Here is a 12,862-nt window from a genome sequence, read left to right on the forward strand (position 1 = left end):
AGGTCGTGCCTTCGCTGAGGCGTGCCTGCGGTTGGGCCGGCCCAGTTACGGGATTGATGACTTTTTCGTTCGCTGCTGCCTCCTCCTCGCTGTTTCCTGTAGGTTTTTTCGTTCTTCTTCGGTGGTTTTTTGCTTATGGTTTTTCAATGTTTTGTTCGGTTTTTCAGTGGTTGTTTTCTTGTTTTCTGTTCTGATTTCTTTTTCCTTCATTTTTTGTTTATTTTCTATTCTATTTATCTTCTTCCTTTATCTTTTTTTCTTCTCTTTTTTGTGTGCTATATAAAAGTTCACCATGTATTATAAAAATGTTCATTGTATATTTAGAAAAATGTTCATTGTTTTTATGAAAAAGTTCATTATGCATTATAAAAATGTCGATCATGTATTTAGAGAAATGTTCAACGTACATTACCAAAATGTTCAGCATATATGAAGAAAATGTTCAATGTATTTTAAAAAATGTTCATTGTGTACTTAAAAGTTGTTCAGCCTATATCACAAGAATGCTCAATGTGTATTTAAAAATTGTTTATCTTAGATAACAAAAATGTTCAATGTGTATTTAAAAGTTATTCATCGTATATAAAAAAAAATGTTTAATGGAAGATTTTCTTCAAAAAAATTGATCTGTCGCTGCATTTAGTTCTTAAATATTCGCTCGGCTAAGTAATCATCAACCTTCAGCAGGTCGAGTGGTAGAGAACATTAACTCTCGATTATGTGATTGCGAGTTCGAATCATCGATCAAACATCGTTGTTTGCTTTTTTAACGACGGCTTGTTGTGACTCCCCGAATGGGCCGGCCCATTCAGATAGCGCTTCCTGCGCGGAAGCTCGTTGGTTTGACGCTAGCGAGCGTCAGCTAGGAGGTCTCGCTGCCCTGACCTCCTCTCCGTCTGGGCACCCCTATTTCTTGCTTTAAGCGAGCAGATGGGCATAGCGTCATGGGGAGCCCCAGATGGGCCGGCCCAGCAACGCGGGAGGCAAATGCCTGCTTTTTTTTACCTATTTTCTGTTCTTGTTTTTTTTTGCTTTATTTTTGTACTTTTATTTATGTTTTAAAATATTATACACACACACACACACACACAACACTGTTTAAAAACATATTTTAGTAACTCCCCGAATGGGCCGGCTTGTTGTGACTCCCCGAATGGGCCGGCCCATTCAGATAGCGCTTCCTGCGCGGAAGCTCGTTGGTTTGACGCTAGCGAGCGTCAGCTAGGAGGTCTCGCTGCCCTGACCTCCTCTCCGTCTGGGCACCCCTATTTCTTGCTTTAAGCGAGCAGATGGGCATAGCGTCATGGGGAGCCCCAGATGGGCCGGCCCAGCAACGCGGGAGGCAAATGCCTGCTTTTTTTTTACCTATTTTCTATTCTTGTTTTTTTTTGCTTTATTTTTGTACTTTTATTTATGTTTTAAAATATTATACACACACACACACACACAACACTGTTTAAAAACATATTTTAGTAAATGTTGAACAAGTATTTGAAAAATGTTGAACTAGTATTTGAAAAATGTTGAACAGTTAACAGAAAAATTTGAATAAGTATTAAAAATATTGAACAACTATTTGAAAAATGTTGAATAATTATTAATAAATGTTGAATGAGTCTCTGAAAAATGTTGAACTAGTATTTGAAAAATGCTCAAGAAGTATTTGAAAAATTCAAATAAGTATTAAAAATGTTGAATAGTTATTTATAAATGTTAAACGACTTTTCGAAAAATGTTGAATAAGTATTTGAAAAAATGTTGAATAAATAATAAAAATGTTGAACAAGTATTTGAACTTTTTTGAATAACTATTAAAAATGTTAACAAGTATTTGAAAAATGCTGAACAAGTATTTCAAAAATGTTGAATAAGTATTAAAATATTGAACAAGTATTTGAAGAATGTTGAATAAGTATTAAAATATTGAACAAGTATTTGAAAAAATATTAAATAAGCGTTCGGACAATGTTGAACGTGTATACAATTTTTTTTGATCAGTTATTAAAAAATGTTTTTGACATATACGAACATGTAGAATGAAAACGAAAAGAAACATAAAAAAAGAAAAACAAAAAATGGAGAAAATAAAAAAAATCTGAAGAAACGAGAAAACCCTGAGAAAAAAATACAAAACGAAAAAAGCCGGAGAAGAAATACAGAAACCAACAAAAAAACCCAAAAAAGATGAGAAAAAAGAAAAAAAAAAACCTGGTGTTTTCCCTCAAGTAGATCGCGTGTGCTATTACAACGTGAACTATGCGGTAAAATGCGCCGGCCCGTTAGGTAAGCCGCCGGCACCCACCCGACCTCGATCAGATTTAGAGTATCGCCGTTTCGTGAACTCGAGTTGCTAATCGGGGCGAGTTTGCGCGATGATGCCGTGCGAGCAGCAAGCAGCTGCAGAGCTGCTTGACCCGGAAGAGGTGGACGTGGTGCCGGCGGCGGACCGGGAGCGGAGCATCACGCCGGTGGAGTTCCCCCTTGTCAAGATTCAGATGTCCTTTCGTGAGCTCACAGGCGTGTGCTCTAACCAACTGGCCACTGCTCGCGCCATGCACCTTTGTAGCGTATAATTGACTCTTAACACAAACGCTGAACAATTAGCTACCATTTCTGCTAAAACAAGTTGAAAATATGTTACTCGATTGTTCTTTCTACTAAATGGAGATGCAAGCTTATACCGTTTCTGCTAGAGAAGTTTTTGGTGACACAAGCGGTGCATTGCTTATTTTTGTTAACCGACACAGTCCTTGTTACATGAGTAGCAATCTAGCATACATGGAAAGAAGAAGTAGCAATCTAGTGTCGGTGTCGATACTAAATTTGACTTCATGCACTCGATTCATTGCACTCCAATTGTGGCACTCATAATATCTGTGACTGCGTAAGTACAGCCGCGATGATGTCTGGGCCCGGGAGTAACGGGCCTCGGGGCTTTGTTTTGTGCGAGAAGATAACAGAGATAGGGATGAACTTATTCTTTCTTTGCCTCTTGATTACTTCAGTTAATCACGTGGCAATTCACATATATAGGTGACCTAGCCCTAGGAGCATAATATAACACAGCTAACAGGAATCCCTAAGAGCATTATGTAACCTTGCTTCAAGATCTTATCTCTAAATCATGAAAATCCAACAAACTAACAAACTAATCAAACAAATTGCTACCTGCTCGAACCGTGATGGGCACATGACAGTACCTTACAATTTATAGATATGCTTTCTGCAGTAGTTCTCCTCCGTACAGAGTAAAGCGTTTGATGATTTCAGATATATGGCGGTTGGCCCAGCAGGTGAAAGTTAGACAAAGGTAAGAGACCTTGTTTCAATTTCCTGACCTGTACCTTTGTTTTTATCTGTGTATGATATCTTTATACGTCAGTGATCAAATAAACTTGTGCTTTGCTTTTAGGCTGTAGTTAGCAAGCTTTCCTTCTGCAGTCATATATGTTCTTTTTAAGTGGCTACCTTTGTATCTAAAGAAGTTATACATATTGGAGGTTTATTACCTGAAACTCATGCAAATGTTTGGTGGTATTTATTCTTTTCCTCAGACAATTCTTTCTAGTAACATTTTTGTGGAGTTTGCTTGAACTTCAACACTAATATAGTGATACCAAAGCTAACTGCTTTCAAGGGAAAAGTAAAAAATACCAGTACTATTCCAATCTCATTTATCTGTATTCCTTATTAATCATAATGTTGTTGCAGTTTTTATTGTAAGACTAACTTGTAATTAATACTCCCTCCGTCCCAAAATAAGTGTCTCAACTTTAGTACAAAGTTGTACTAAAGTTGAAACACTTATTTTGGGACAGAGGGAGTACTATTTAGTTAATGTCTGCTGCTAGATGGCTTACTTTTCCACCTTCCACCATACCAATCTGGCATTAACTCATGATTACTATTTCAGAGTCATAGTTACTGCAATCACATACTTCAGGTGTGTCTGTACAAGGTATGATTCTCTATTTAGTAAGGACACGTCGGTTAGAAGAGTGCCCCTCTGGCCTCTAATGTCGTTGTCTGGATATGACTATTTTTTTACTAGTCAGATATGGATTTGACTATTTTTTTACTAGTCAGAGAAATGAAGACACAGCATTATATTTTAGATTGTAAGTTGTGCCACTGAGAAAGTAGGAAGCATATCCTTATGATGTAAGATAGTCAAGTACAGGAAGTAAGAATCATGTACTGTGATTGTACATTTGTGTCTACGCGAACTTGTGTGCTTCACCTGGAACTCTATAATTCACTCTGCTTCATTCATAACATGGGGGACTGTAGATGTGAGGTTCTCATCAAGTTGCTTCAAGCAGAATTAGTACGATGGTGCTTTAACCGGAAATCTTTGAAATTCGATTAACAACTATTATACTTCAAGCGCCAAACTCATGTTTCTATACTTTCCGTGAACACAAATTGGACATGAAGGTTCATATTTTAATGGTTATTTCTATAACTCTTTGAACATTTAAGAAGTTTTCTTAATGAAACTTAAGTATTCAGAACTATGTCTGAATCTATTTGCCGAAAGAGCATGGCGGAGTATGATCCTTGTTTGGTAGCACCAGCTTGTTTGTATTTGGCATCAAAGGTGGAGGAGAGCACAGTGCAAACAAGGCATCTCGTATTTTACATCAAGATGATGTGTGTGGTAACTGGTAAGCCTCTTGATCATTCAGATAGACCAATGTTTACCTGGAAGTCTGGAAGAGTTGCACAACCTGCAACCATGTATTTTTGTCCCCCAAAATGTAGGTTCTGATGACAAGTACAGATTTGAATTCAAATATATTCTTGAAATGGAAATGAAGCTCCTGGAAGCACTCAACTATTATTTGGTTGTTTTGCACCCATACTGTCCTCTTTTACTGACTTTGCTTCCCCTATCATCTGAATAGAAATGGCATCTTCCACTGAGATAGCATTTTATATCTTCTGGAGCTCTGAGCTTTTGAAATTAACTCCCCTTCAATAGATTCTACAATGGCATTGAGAGATGTGCTATTTTACAGGTTATTGCAGGATGCTGGCATAACAGATCTGACACAATTCGCCTGGTAAGCACCAGTTCTTGAATACAATGCTGTGTCAAGTTGAGAACTGGATGCAATGGAACTTGTTGGGCTTTCTTATAATTACCGTCATGGCGTACTGTTTTTTTCTTTTTGTGAATGGAAGCTGCTTGTATTTCATATACAAGAAAGTTGCTTGATTCGTTTTGGTAATATTTGGTGGTTAAGGTAGCCTTTCTTTTTGAAGCATTTTCTGACAAGACTGATTTTAGTCTCGGAGCCAGACTCTTTTAAAATTTCTCTGTGCATATATTTCACTTAAGTAAAGAGTGTTTACAGTTGGTATCATCATAATTGAATATCCTTTGTAGGAATGCAGGATTGCAGGGATACACAAATACCTCTATTGACTTTTCCTTTTCACTTAAGTATAGTACAATATGATGAGATAGGTATCTTTTTTATGAAGGATCATCACATGGACGACAATTTTGAGCGAAATACCTTTTTAGATGATTTATGGGTGTACAACTGGCTATATCTCTATGCTGAGTAGACACTGTTACTTACAGGGGCCTTGTCAATGATACTTACAAGATGGATCTTATTCTCATATATCCTCCATATATGAGTGCATTGGCCTGCATATACATTGCAAGTGTTCTTAAAGGTAAGGACACGACTTCCTGGTTTGAAGAACTCCATGTTGACATGAACATTGTAAGTGTTTCATTGGTATGTTTTCAATCATTGATGATTTTGGTCTGTCGTCGTATTAATCCACTTGCACTCGTTTGCAAATCTCAGCTTAAGAATATTTCTATGGAAATCTTGGACTTGTACGACACCTACAAGATTGATCCTAATAGGGGCCTCTAGGAGGACAAGATAATTCCTCTGATGAACAAGCTGCCATCAAAGGCCTGAAATCAGATTTAGAACTGATTTTAGTCTGACTGCTTAACCACATGACGCTTCTTTGACTAGAGTGTGTGTATGCATAGGGAATGTCCTGATGCACTTGGAGGGCATTGACTCAAGATAGGCGCAAGTTATTTTCATGATGGTGATCCCCATGGTAGAAGTAGCCTAGTTTATGTGCTTATAACAGTCTGTAACACTTGGTATTTGCAGCTTCTGTATCTTAAAATACCCAAGACGCGGAACAGTTTCAGTTTCCTGCTTGTTGAGTTGTTCTTTGAGGTCTTTCATTCATTCATCTATAGAATGCGGTAGCTGTCGAGCTGATTAAAATTGTGGAATACCAGGCGGAGCACTTGAAAAGAACAGACCTAAAACCATGACAAGCAGACACGGTCTCTAGTACGAAGATGTAAAGACTAAAGATGTTGATACAAAAGTACGAAAATATTCTCAACTTCTCCATTAACACTCGAAGCATGCCTAAGATAAAGGAGTTACAAAAATTCGGCTGCTTTGCCCACACGACAAAACAAATCTCAAATCACTCCAAATTTGAGCTGAAAGCTTATCACAAGGCATCAGACGTAGTGAACACCCTTGCCCTGGATCACCTCTCCAATGCGATAAGCAGGGCTTGATTCCTCGATAATCCTGTCAGCTGCCTCCTTGCTTACTACAAGGACCATCCCGACGCCCATGTTGAACGTCCGCATCATCTCGGCATCTTCAATTTTTCCAACCTATAAACGTTTACCAAATAATCCAATAACTGAGTACAGTGGCAATGAATATATTGACTGAGAATGTTCAAGCCAAGATTGTTTGTTAGATATTTACATGTTGAAGCCACTTGAACACAGGTGGCACTTCCCACGATCCAGTGAAGATTTTGGCCCCGAGTCCAGAAGGAAATACTCTCGGGATGTTATCAGTGAAGCCACCACCAGTGATATGGGCTAGTCCTTTCACACCACCCTTGCTTATGATCTCAAGTACCTTTTTCGTCCAACATTATTGAGTTAAACTTTCGGTTTAAAAATAAAACCATGGAAATACGGGTCATTCATCGATAAAGACTAACCTGCTTAACATAGATTGTAGTCGGTGTCATGAGAGTTTCACCGACGGTAGTTGTTTTGCCATCGTTTCCTGGGAACTGATCAGTCAAGGAGAGTCCACTTTTGTCCAATACTCTAGAAAAAAGAATCTTTTTAGCTATTATTAACCATACAAAATTCCAGAAAAATAATAAAAACAATAAAATTTGAACTATGAATGATCTATCTGAATTTGAGAAACATTGAACTAGATAAGTGTGATATACCTTCTAACGAGAGAGAACCCATTTGAATGAACCCCATTTGAAGGAAGACCAATGAGGATATCTCCCTCCACGATATTTTTACCGTCGATGAGCTTATCCTTGTCCACAACACCCATGGCAAAACCACCTAGATCATATTCACCTTCCCCGTAGAAACCAGGCATCTCTGCTGTCTGTCACTACCAATTAATTAATTGGGAATGTCTTATTATAATATTTTATTATACAAAAAAGGCATGGTCCATATGGAATGTTTATGGAGAGTAAATACAATTTTACAATGAAATGAATAATGGCAAGAAGTATCACGGTATTTTCAGTTAAAAATATGACCATGCAAGAAAGATAAAAAGTACTCAGTACAATCGTTGCAATTATACTGATGTTCATATATGAGGGATAATTCACATGACTCGACGAAATCATTATGGAGAAAAGCTTATCTCAGGAGGTCTCACCTCTCCTCCTATCAGATTACAGCCTGATTGTTCGCATCCATCCAATATTCCCTTAATAACCTATATATACAATTCATTTATAATTAGACACGACTTCACGAGCGGAAGACAAGATTACAATATGAAACAAATGTTGCGTTAAGTGAACAACAACACCGACATTACCTTCTCTGCAAGATCGACATCAAGCTTGCCTGTAGCATAGTAATCTGAGAAGACCAATGGTTTTGCGCCTGATGTTAGGATATCATTAACACTCATAGCTACCTGCAATGATGAACAAAAAATATAGGGATTGATTCACTTGACATGATAGATGTGATAGCAATTGATCACATACCAGGTCAATCCCAATTGTATCATGAATACCAGTTTCAAATGCAAGCTTCAGCTTTGTCCCAACACCATCAACGCTAAATACAAGGTATTCATCCTCTGTTCAGTCCAACCACAGGAAACAGAAATATTATGAATATGGCATTACATTCATGTGCCCAACCTGAGTAAACAAGAAATACAGGGTCTGACCCAGCAAGTGGATCATGCACTTCTAAGAAAAAGGGCCAATGAAGCATCATATCACAACTACAATCAACACATCAATGCTCTCTTTGCACGCTAACCACATATCTGTTAGAGTTACATTTGGTATATTCGATAGTTAGAGATAACATGGAATTAGATAGGAATTGTTTGCATATTATAGTTAGTGGCCTTTTTATCCTCTTAGTCTTGAGGACCTCTACATATACTCGTCCAAAAGGTTCAATATACGAAACAAATTGCATTGTCTCAATTCTCATCCTCTATCATGACATCGCAATATCTTAACCTAGATCCAACACAACTTCCGCATCGCGCCACTCCGGGGAGATCGATCTCCATGCTACTCCCTGAAAGTCTTTTTCCTATCGTTTCATCAGTGGTTCTCTCCGTGGGTCATTTGACTGGTGTCTTTCTTTTTTGGTTCATCGAACATAAAATGGTTTGTGTCGCCCATGGCCCACTGGCCTCATGCCTGTACTTGCACATCGGCGTCGACTGGACACCAGTCGGCTCCTCGTCACGAACTATGTGTCAAGTTCGGATGTGTCACAAAAGGGATGTCTTCATGCGTTGTAGTTGGCTTCTTTCGTTTGCGCCTTGTGCATCACAGGTCCATCGTCGCCACCACCGATCGTGACAGCTTCGACTACATTGTCGTGACTCCCATGTGAGCGGCATCATCCGCAATAGCAGCCATCATCAACTCAACATGGTCTACACCGTGTGCACCTCGATCCAATCAACCGAACACACGCATTGCAATCAACCAAACGTGTGTGAGCACACACGCATCAATACTAATCGAGCATTGGGCTGCTGATGTGTTTCCCATGGGCTGCAACTTTGACGGTCTTGGTCCTCGGTACCCGTTGTCAAAGTATATTTCTAAGCGCATACGTCGCCAGAGGCATCTCCTTCCATTGAACCGACTCGTGACCTAGGTCGCTCCCTCGGGCCATAATGTCATTACACGCGGTCATCTTTGTCTCCCCGCACGTGAAGGCATCCTTCTATACCATTGTGGCGCCTCCCTAAGTGTGGTGTCCACACCGTCTGCGCATGATCTTCATCATGCTGTTGGAGTGTATCAGGTTCTTCCTCACCTACTTTGTGTACAGCCGGCATGTTTCTACATGCAATTTGCATTGCCACTTTAGGATGTTATTGGTTCCGCTGACTAAACGTTCTTCTGTGTGCACTACAACTTAATCGCCGGTATCATCACCTCATCCCTGACTAGTGACTACACCTTTTTTGTGTTGCTATCATGGCTTGCAGGCACTCCTTTCGCCGCTCCACGCACACCACACATGTCCCGGGCCTCCTCTACTAATCTCTCCAACGTGACACAAAGTTTGTGATGGTACTCTTCTATGCACGCTCAGTGGCTGCAACACGAATGCGAAACTTCCTCCCGGCCACGTCCTTGGACTTGGAAAACCCTGTGTGGCTCATCGTTTACGACGACTTCGACAACATCTGCTTCGGCATCGACACCCTCCTCGACAAATGCCTCCATCGAGTCCCCGTCTTTGCCACTGATACATCCTTGCGTGGCTTACTTGTGCAAGGCGCCACGCTTGAGCTGAATGGCGGAGCAACAAAGAGTCAAGACCTCACGGAACTGAACGAAACAGCTCTGCAAATTAACGCACACGAACTCTGATGGAAATTCAGAGACGCACTTAGACTTTTTGCGCTGCTAACTCGCCTACAGCCTTTTCTGTTTCCTCATTCCTTTTATTAGCAAAAAACAGAGGACCAAAAGGACGTGACTATACATCATTTACTTACCCAAGCTACTGGTGCTGGCCGACCTGACACTAGGAACTCCATGAGTCGCAGTACATGCATCGTGGTCTAACTAATTTGGACAAGACATATGAAGTGAAGGCAGCATAAGAGATGAAGTGAATAATACTGTGGGGGAGGATGCCGCCGAAGCCGCCTATCCAGGGGGCCATCTTGCGGATGCGGCGCACGAGCTCGGAGCCAGCGTCGATGTCCACGCCGGCGCCCTTGTAAGTCATGCCGTCCTCCTCGGTGGAGCTGGAGCAGGCCACACCGGCGCCCTTGTAAGTCATGCTGTCCTCCTCGGTGGAGCTGGAGCAGGCCACGCCGACGCGCCGCTTTACCGGTGGGAGGCCGACGCGCTGCGGCCGGGGAGGGCCCCGGCCGTGAGCTGCCGCCGGGGAAGCCGCCGGCGCGCGAAGGAGGTGGAGGACGCGGTCGGCTGTCATGATGATGGGACGATTTAGGTTAGGGCTTGGCTAGGCGCAATGGGATTATAGGCCCGAGAGAATATAAACTGGACGACTTACCTTTTTTTCCAGCCAAATTTGATGACAGTTTTTTTTTTTGAAAGAGTAGGCTGCGAGGCCCAAGCAGCCAGAATGTGCAGCGGCCCTTCGTTGGAGTCGTGGCTGCCTCACGCATACTCTCTCAAATGCAGCGCCGTCGATTATACGTTCCTCTCGTTAGGGTTTGCCTTCCTCTCGGCGGCGGCTAGTCCACCACCGTAGAGACTTCATGTCCCCTCTCCCCTTCCCCTCCGATTCGGTGCCGGGGTGACCCTGGCCGGCAAGGGGGACGGGGGAAGGTAGGGAACCACCGCCCGTGGAAACTCTCTCTCGGGCAAGAGATAATGGATGACGACGCTTCGGGATCGGGTTCTGCCACTTTCGATCTGGAGGCGATGATGGAAGAATTGGGACTCAATGAAGAGAATCTTCAAGATGTGGTGGTCGAGGAGGATGAACTGCCGGAGGAAGCAACAAGATGGATGGCTCTAGCACGGGTGCACACAAACAAGGTCTATAGCCAGTACTGGTTCTATAGGAACATGAGAATTGCTTGGGACTTGGCGCAAGAGGTGAAGATCCGACCCCTCGAAGAGAATTTGTACACAATGCAGTTCTCGTGCCTTGGTGACTGGGAGCGAGTAATGCAGGAGGGGCCTTGGGAGCACAAGGGAAAAGCTGTCGTGCTTGCGCATTATGATGGGTTCACCCGGCCTTCCTCGATAGCTCTCAATATGATAGATATATGGATGCAGATTCATGACTTGCCAGACGGGTATTTCCCAAAAATAAAGGCTTTGGCGGCTACGGTGGGCGAGTTCATATACGCAGAGCCAAAATCTCCGGACTTTGAAGGAAACTTCTGTAGGGTGCGGGTCAGAATTGATGTCACCAAGCCCCTTAAGAATGCTGTGTCACTTGTGGTCAAAAGGAAGCAAGAGGTCGTCCGTGAGATCTTCAGGGTGAAATTTGAAAGGCTTCCGGACTGGTGCGCTGTTTGTGGCCACCTCGGTCACTTGTTCAAGGAGTGTGGGGATGGGGTTCATCAGCCAAAAACCCTAGTTTTCAAGGACCTAAAAGCTACTTGGTTCAGAGGTGCAGGTAGAGGGCCGGGAGAAGGAAGAGGATCAGGAGGAGGAAGAGGCAGGGGACGTGCTGGCAGAGGTCAGGGAAGAGGTGCCCCAACGGAACGGCACGGCTTTGACGAGTATGAGAAAACTGAAGATATCATAATGCAGGAAAGGGAGAACAACAGGAAGCGAGGGGCAGCTGACGCGAGGACCTTGATGAATACTTCTGCATCTACGCATGAGACTGAACAGACTCTCCTGCTCACGGCCCCAGCGATCCCACAAAGCCCTTCCGCGAAGCAGGATCTGAAAAGAAACAAGCCCACACCATCAGCTGCGGACAAAGCGAACGGGAAGAGTTCTACAGTTAACAAACCTATTGATGCGCGTTTGGCGGGCCCCCCAAGTGGGTCGCGCCTAGCGCAATGAGTCTCCTTGTGTGAAACTGTCGTGGGGCTGGCAACCACGCGACAGTCAAAGAGCTTCGGGATATGTCGAAGCAATATGCCCCCTCTATATTATGCATTTTGGAAACTCAAATAGAGGGTACTCGTGTTGAAAATTTATCTAGCACTTTAGATTTTGATAGAAGTTTTGCCGTTAGCAGTAATGGAAGGAGCGGAGGCCTTGGAATATTTTGGAATGATGCAATAAACGTTGATATTGTTGGCTACTCTGAGTATCATATAGATGTCCAGGTTGATGGTTTAATGGAATCACGAGTGAGGTTTACCTTTGTATATGGAGAAGCCCAGGTATCTGAGAGATATAAGACCTGGAACATGCTTAAAGGAATAGTGGGGACGGGTAATGGCCCTTGGGCAGTCATCGGCGATTTTAATGAAGTCCTTCAAGCACATGAGCACGATGGCGTGAACAATCGCAGCCAGGCGCAGATGGACACCTTTCGAGATGCGCTAGATATCTGTGGGCTATCGGATATTGGCTATAAGGGCTTAAACTGGACCTTTGAGAAAAAGGTCGTTGGAGGCACTTACACGAGGGTCCGACTGGATAGATGTGTCGCAAATGCAGAATTCATACGGACCTATCCTGATGCGGTTCTCGAGCACAAAACAGCCGCCACAAGCGATCACGTTCCATTACTTCTCAGGTTCAGTGATGTACGTGCATGTAAAAGGGCCCCAAAGCAATTTAAATATGAGCTTGCATGGGAGCGGGACCCAGTGCTGGAAGGGTTCGTGCAGGCAAGATGGAA

General features: G+C 42.5%; 2 protein-coding genes across 2 annotated transcripts; one reads left to right on the forward strand and one right to left on the reverse strand.

Annotated features, from left to right (window-relative positions):
• The first annotated feature begins 2,495 nt into the window (after positions 1 to 2,495).
• LOC119296987 (cyclin-C1-1-like) lies at positions 2,496 to 5,900 on the forward strand. Its single transcript, XM_037574963.1, has 8 exons — positions 2,496 to 2,505; positions 3,271 to 3,310; positions 3,914 to 3,958; positions 4,513 to 4,655; positions 4,765 to 4,877; positions 5,020 to 5,066; positions 5,594 to 5,741; positions 5,829 to 5,900. Exons 1-8 carry the CDS (start codon positions 2,496 to 2,498, stop codon positions 5,898 to 5,900), a joined length of 618 nt encoding a protein of 205 aa, XP_037430860.1.
• Positions 5,901 to 6,355: 455 nt separating this feature from the next.
• LOC119296988 (phosphoribosylformylglycinamidine cyclo-ligase, chloroplastic/mitochondrial-like) lies at positions 6,356 to 10,513 on the reverse strand. The gene is made up of 8 exons (XM_037574964.1): positions 10,195 to 10,513; positions 8,068 to 8,162; positions 7,893 to 7,994; positions 7,728 to 7,787; positions 7,270 to 7,442; positions 7,027 to 7,138; positions 6,783 to 6,941; positions 6,356 to 6,685 (listed from the first exon to the last, which is right to left on the reverse strand). The coding sequence occupies exons 1-8, from the start codon at positions 10,511 to 10,513 to the stop codon at positions 6,524 to 6,526; spliced, it is 1,182 nt and encodes a 393-aa protein (XP_037430861.1). The 3' UTR covers positions 6,356 to 6,523.
• Between the last annotated feature and the right edge of the window lie 2,349 nt (positions 10,514 to 12,862).

The sequence above is a fragment of the Triticum dicoccoides genome, chromosome 5A (assembly GCF_002162155.2).
Source record: "Triticum dicoccoides isolate Atlit2015 ecotype Zavitan chromosome 5A, WEW_v2.0, whole genome shotgun sequence".
Taxonomy (NCBI): Eukaryota; Viridiplantae; Streptophyta; class Magnoliopsida; order Poales; family Poaceae; genus Triticum; species Triticum dicoccoides.

Excerpts from the sequence above, each read along its gene's own strand:
- LOC119296988 (XM_037574964.1), bottom strand. The coding sequence starts at position 10,513 with ATGACAGCCGACCGCGTCCTCCACCTCCTTCGCGCGCCGGCGGCTTCC. Across the intron at positions 8,163-10,194 it reads CGGCGGCATCCTCCCCCACA|AGGATGAATACCTTGTATTT; the intron begins GTATTATTCACT and ends TGGACTGAACAG. Across the intron at positions 6,942-7,026 it reads CTACAATCTATGTTAAGCAG|GTACTTGAGATCATAAGCAA; the intron begins GTTAGTCTTTAT and ends TGGACGAAAAAG.
- LOC119296987 (XM_037574963.1), top strand. Across the intron at positions 3,959-4,512 it reads TTCAGGTGTGTCTGTACAAG|AACTATGTCTGAATCTATTT; the intron begins GTATGATTCTCT and ends TTAAGTATTCAG. Across the intron at positions 4,656-4,764 it reads ATTTTACATCAAGATGATGT|GTTCTGATGACAAGTACAGA; the intron begins GTGTGGTAACTG and ends CCCAAAATGTAG.